The sequence below is a fragment of the Trypanosoma equiperdum genome, assembly GCF_001457755.1.
Source record: "Trypanosoma equiperdum strain OVI genome assembly, contig: ctg_775, whole genome shotgun sequence".
NCBI classification, from domain to species: Eukaryota; Euglenozoa; class Kinetoplastea; order Trypanosomatida; family Trypanosomatidae; genus Trypanosoma; species Trypanosoma equiperdum.
The window spans coordinates 4283-7827 of NW_027124726.1; the positions used below are offsets into that span (position 1 = coordinate 4283).

Below are 3545 nucleotides of genomic sequence, written 5' to 3' on the forward strand. Positions count from 1 at the left end.
GTTGTTTTCAGTTCTTTGAATTTTGCGTTTATGCCGACTTTCACAACCCCTTTAATTATCATAGTGTTAGCATATGCATATTCACAACACCCTACCACAATTAATATTATTATCCATAAAATAGACAAGATAAATCAATAAACCAAATTAAAATAGCATTTATATTTTTACCATGTTACCCTACCAATAAACACTCATAGGCCGCAATCATACCAAATTTGTATTCTCTAATTTCTCAAATCTTCACATTTTCATCAAAAAGTGTTAAAATATATCAAATATATCAAAATTTAGCAAACTCTCTCAAATTAGAAAAATTTCGGAAGTTTCGTAAAGTTGAGCAAGAACCTATAAAATGCTAAAATGCTACCAAACTAATGAAGCAAGCAGCCATACTCAAAGCGAATTTGCTATTTAGAAAACTTGTATCTTTGCATTCTTTTCCATCCCATTTGCAGCTATCCTTGCACTCACCTTCATTTTTTTTTTTGGAACACTTTTTACCTTCGGCATTTGTTGCTGCAGTTCCTGCTCCTGCTGTGCTTAACTGCTCTTTAACTTTACTTTCATCTGCTGTGCACTTTCCATCTGTTTCAGATTTTCCTTCCCATTTGCAGTTTTTGGCTGCTGTGCAGGTCGTGTTTTTTTTGTGAGCGCTGCAGTCTGTCTCTCCTGTTACTGTCTTGCCGTTGCCTTTGTCGGCTCCTTGGGTTGAGCTTCCAGCCCCAGGCAACTCAGTGTAGTGAGCCCGGCTAGTCAGCTGAAGTGCGTGGGTTTCTAGTTTTTGCAGTGCGCGCCTTGCGTGCGTCATTTGCGTGTTGTATCTTTGCCTGGAGATGAGCTCAGTTTTGATGTTCTCTAGCTTGTTGATGAATGGTACTGCATCCACCTTTTGGACTCCGTTGACCACTGCGCTTGGTATTTTAACGCATGCGCCGTTTGCGTTGCCGTTGCAGGTGCTCTCTCCAGTTGATCCTATAAAGAGGGCGTTGTTTTGAGCGTTTACCGTTGTCTGCAGCGCTGCTATCAGGGCTTCGAGCCTCTGCGCCGATATTTTCTGCCTGCCTAATTTTGGACAGAGGTTCCTTATGTATCCCCAGTTTGTGGGGTTCGGGATGTTGCTTGGCTCCCATTTTGCGTCCGCCTCTTGCGCCTTGCTGCACGGCTTTTTGCCGTTTGCCGTGCTGCTGATCCCGCAGACGCACAACAGTGTGCCGACGAGGGTATTCTCTGGTTTCTTACTGCCGGTTCCTCCGCACACTGTTGTGTAGCTACCGTCGCCGCCGCCTATTAGTTTGGTGGCGTCGAGCTGGTCGGCTGCCGTCTTGCCCTCTCCATACAAAGCTGTGTTTAGCTCCGTAGTCAGCTGACCGTTGCTTTTCGGTTGAGCTGGTTCGCCGCCTGCTATTGCTGAGTGTATGGCGTACGCTGTGTCGGCTGCTGTTTGAATGTCCTGTCGAATTGCCTTCATTTGCTGTTCTGTCGCGCCTGCGAGGTTAAATTTGTTTTTAAGCTGTTTGCTGTTGTCTTCGTTGCTGGTGTATAAGGCGGCTTCGGCCCATAAAGACCACTTGGCTTGCCAGTCCTTGTCTTTTAAGTCTGTTGGCAGCGGTTCTGCTTCTGGTTGTGTTTTAGTTGCCTTTTTTATGAATTTCGACCTCCACTCTGGGGGTGCTAATGAAATATTGAGCCTGTAAAGGTCGGTTGGGGTAGCGGGTGGCTCTGCTGCTTGTGGTGGTTCAAACGTTGGCTTTCCATCGCCTAGTTGCAGCGCCAAACACAACTTTGCAAATATTTCGGCATTGTCGCCGTCGGTTACCGCCGTGCTCTGCTCAGCAAACGTCAAGATAAACAGGGCTGTGGTCGCGATGGCTGACATGGTTATTTTCCTGTTGGCTTACAGTTGTTTGGCAGCGCTTCGATCGCTAATTTAGTTAACATGCGTTGTGCAGTGGAGACTGAGGTTGCACTTTGTTTTTTGTCAGGGTTAAGTTTTCAATCTGTTTTGGTCAGTAGATAGTTGTTTTGTGGTTTAAGTCTCTTGCTTATATCCTTGAGTTGGACACTCAGCGTGCTGTTGTTGGAGTTGCCTCCGTTTTTTCCAGCATGCGGCCGGCAACAAGATTCTACAGCTGGTGAAGCTAGGCCTCGGTCTCTCTGAGCTTTGATGCTGCAAAAAAAAAAATGCGATCTGACATCTATTCCGCAGCGTCAGCTATACATTTCATTTGTCTTTTTTTGCGAATGCTGATTTCGTTATACAAAATGTAACAAAGCATCCATAGCGTGTTCCATTCCTTATCAGATTTTGTTACAGTCCATCAATTGTATGTTCCTAGGGCATCATAAGCAATGCTTGCTGCGATTTTTCTGTCAGTTTCCACACCTTATGCGTGAAGCCTGTCTGCTACCAGTCTCTAGCTGTCAATATCTTGCGTTCACTGGCTTATATTTGGTGCTTTACATTTGTTAAAAAAACTTCCGAACTTTTTTAGCTGCTATTTCTGCGTTACGTTTCATCTGAGTGGTTCGTGTTTGCTTGATTTAGCTGTTGAGTGTTTATTTGTGTGTTTTCGTATATATTTTTACCTTTTCGCTGGCATTGTTTCGGGATTTCGAAGCCATGCGGGTAACATTGTTTTGAGCGATTGGCATAAGCCTCTGTCACCCAATTAGAAATCACAAATGCCGCCACATCGGCAATAGTATCTATCCATTTTCTAATGAAACGCGAAGCAAAGTCTCCTCTATTATTTCATTCTTTCCTCTATGTTCTGCTATTGTACAGTCTGTTGTTGCATTTTGTATTTTCACTCCTGCTTGTAGTTTGATGTTTGTGCTCGCACGGAAGACCGTGAAATTCGTTCGCTAAGGTCGCGGTAATCTATTTATCCTTAATTATCCTTTGAACCACGTTTCTGCGCTTGATTACAGACGTCTTCATATTTAATTGAAATTGGTCAAAATCGATCGCCACTTTTCCCTCACCTTATCTTTAGTTCTTCATTTAACAATATGCTGTCCACTGTGTATTTTTGTTAGTCCCATTATAACGTTGCTATTAGTTTCACAGTTTCTACTCTGTTTGTGAACTTAATCTTCACATCCATCTTTATAATAGTACTAGTGTATAGACACTCACAACACACTCCTATTCTTATCATCATCATCATCATTATTATTATTGCTCTTATTATAATATTAGTATAAACTAACATTCACAACACTCTCCTATTATTATTATTATTATCTATTATCACTGCTCTTATTATAATATTCGTATTATTTTATTACTGCTCCTCTCATTAAAATATTCGTACACACACTCACAACACTCTTTCCTATTATTATCATCATTATCATTACTGCTCTTATTCATCATCATTGCTACTATTTTAATGCAAACAAATATTCATAAAATAAACGAAATATAAAATGAACCAAATTAGAATATCACCTATTTTTTTACCATATCTCCATGTTACTCTGCACCCATGGTCTACTATCATTCAAATTTTACTATATTTTTTAACGTTTTTGCCACA

General features: G+C 41.4%; 1 protein-coding gene across 1 annotated transcript; it reads right to left on the bottom strand.

Moving 5' to 3' along the window:
* Positions 1 to 358: 358 nt before the first annotated feature.
* TEOVI_000363800 (Trypanosomal VSG domain/Trypanosome variant surface glycoprotein C-terminal domain containing protein, putative) lies at positions 359 to 1879 on the bottom strand (the record flags this gene model as incomplete). The annotated part of the gene is made up of 1 exon (XM_067226518.1): positions 359 to 1879. One exon carries the CDS (start codon positions 1877 to 1879, stop codon positions 359 to 361), a length of 1521 nt encoding a protein of 506 aa, XP_067082619.1.
* Between the last annotated feature and the right edge of the window lie 1666 nt (positions 1880 to 3545).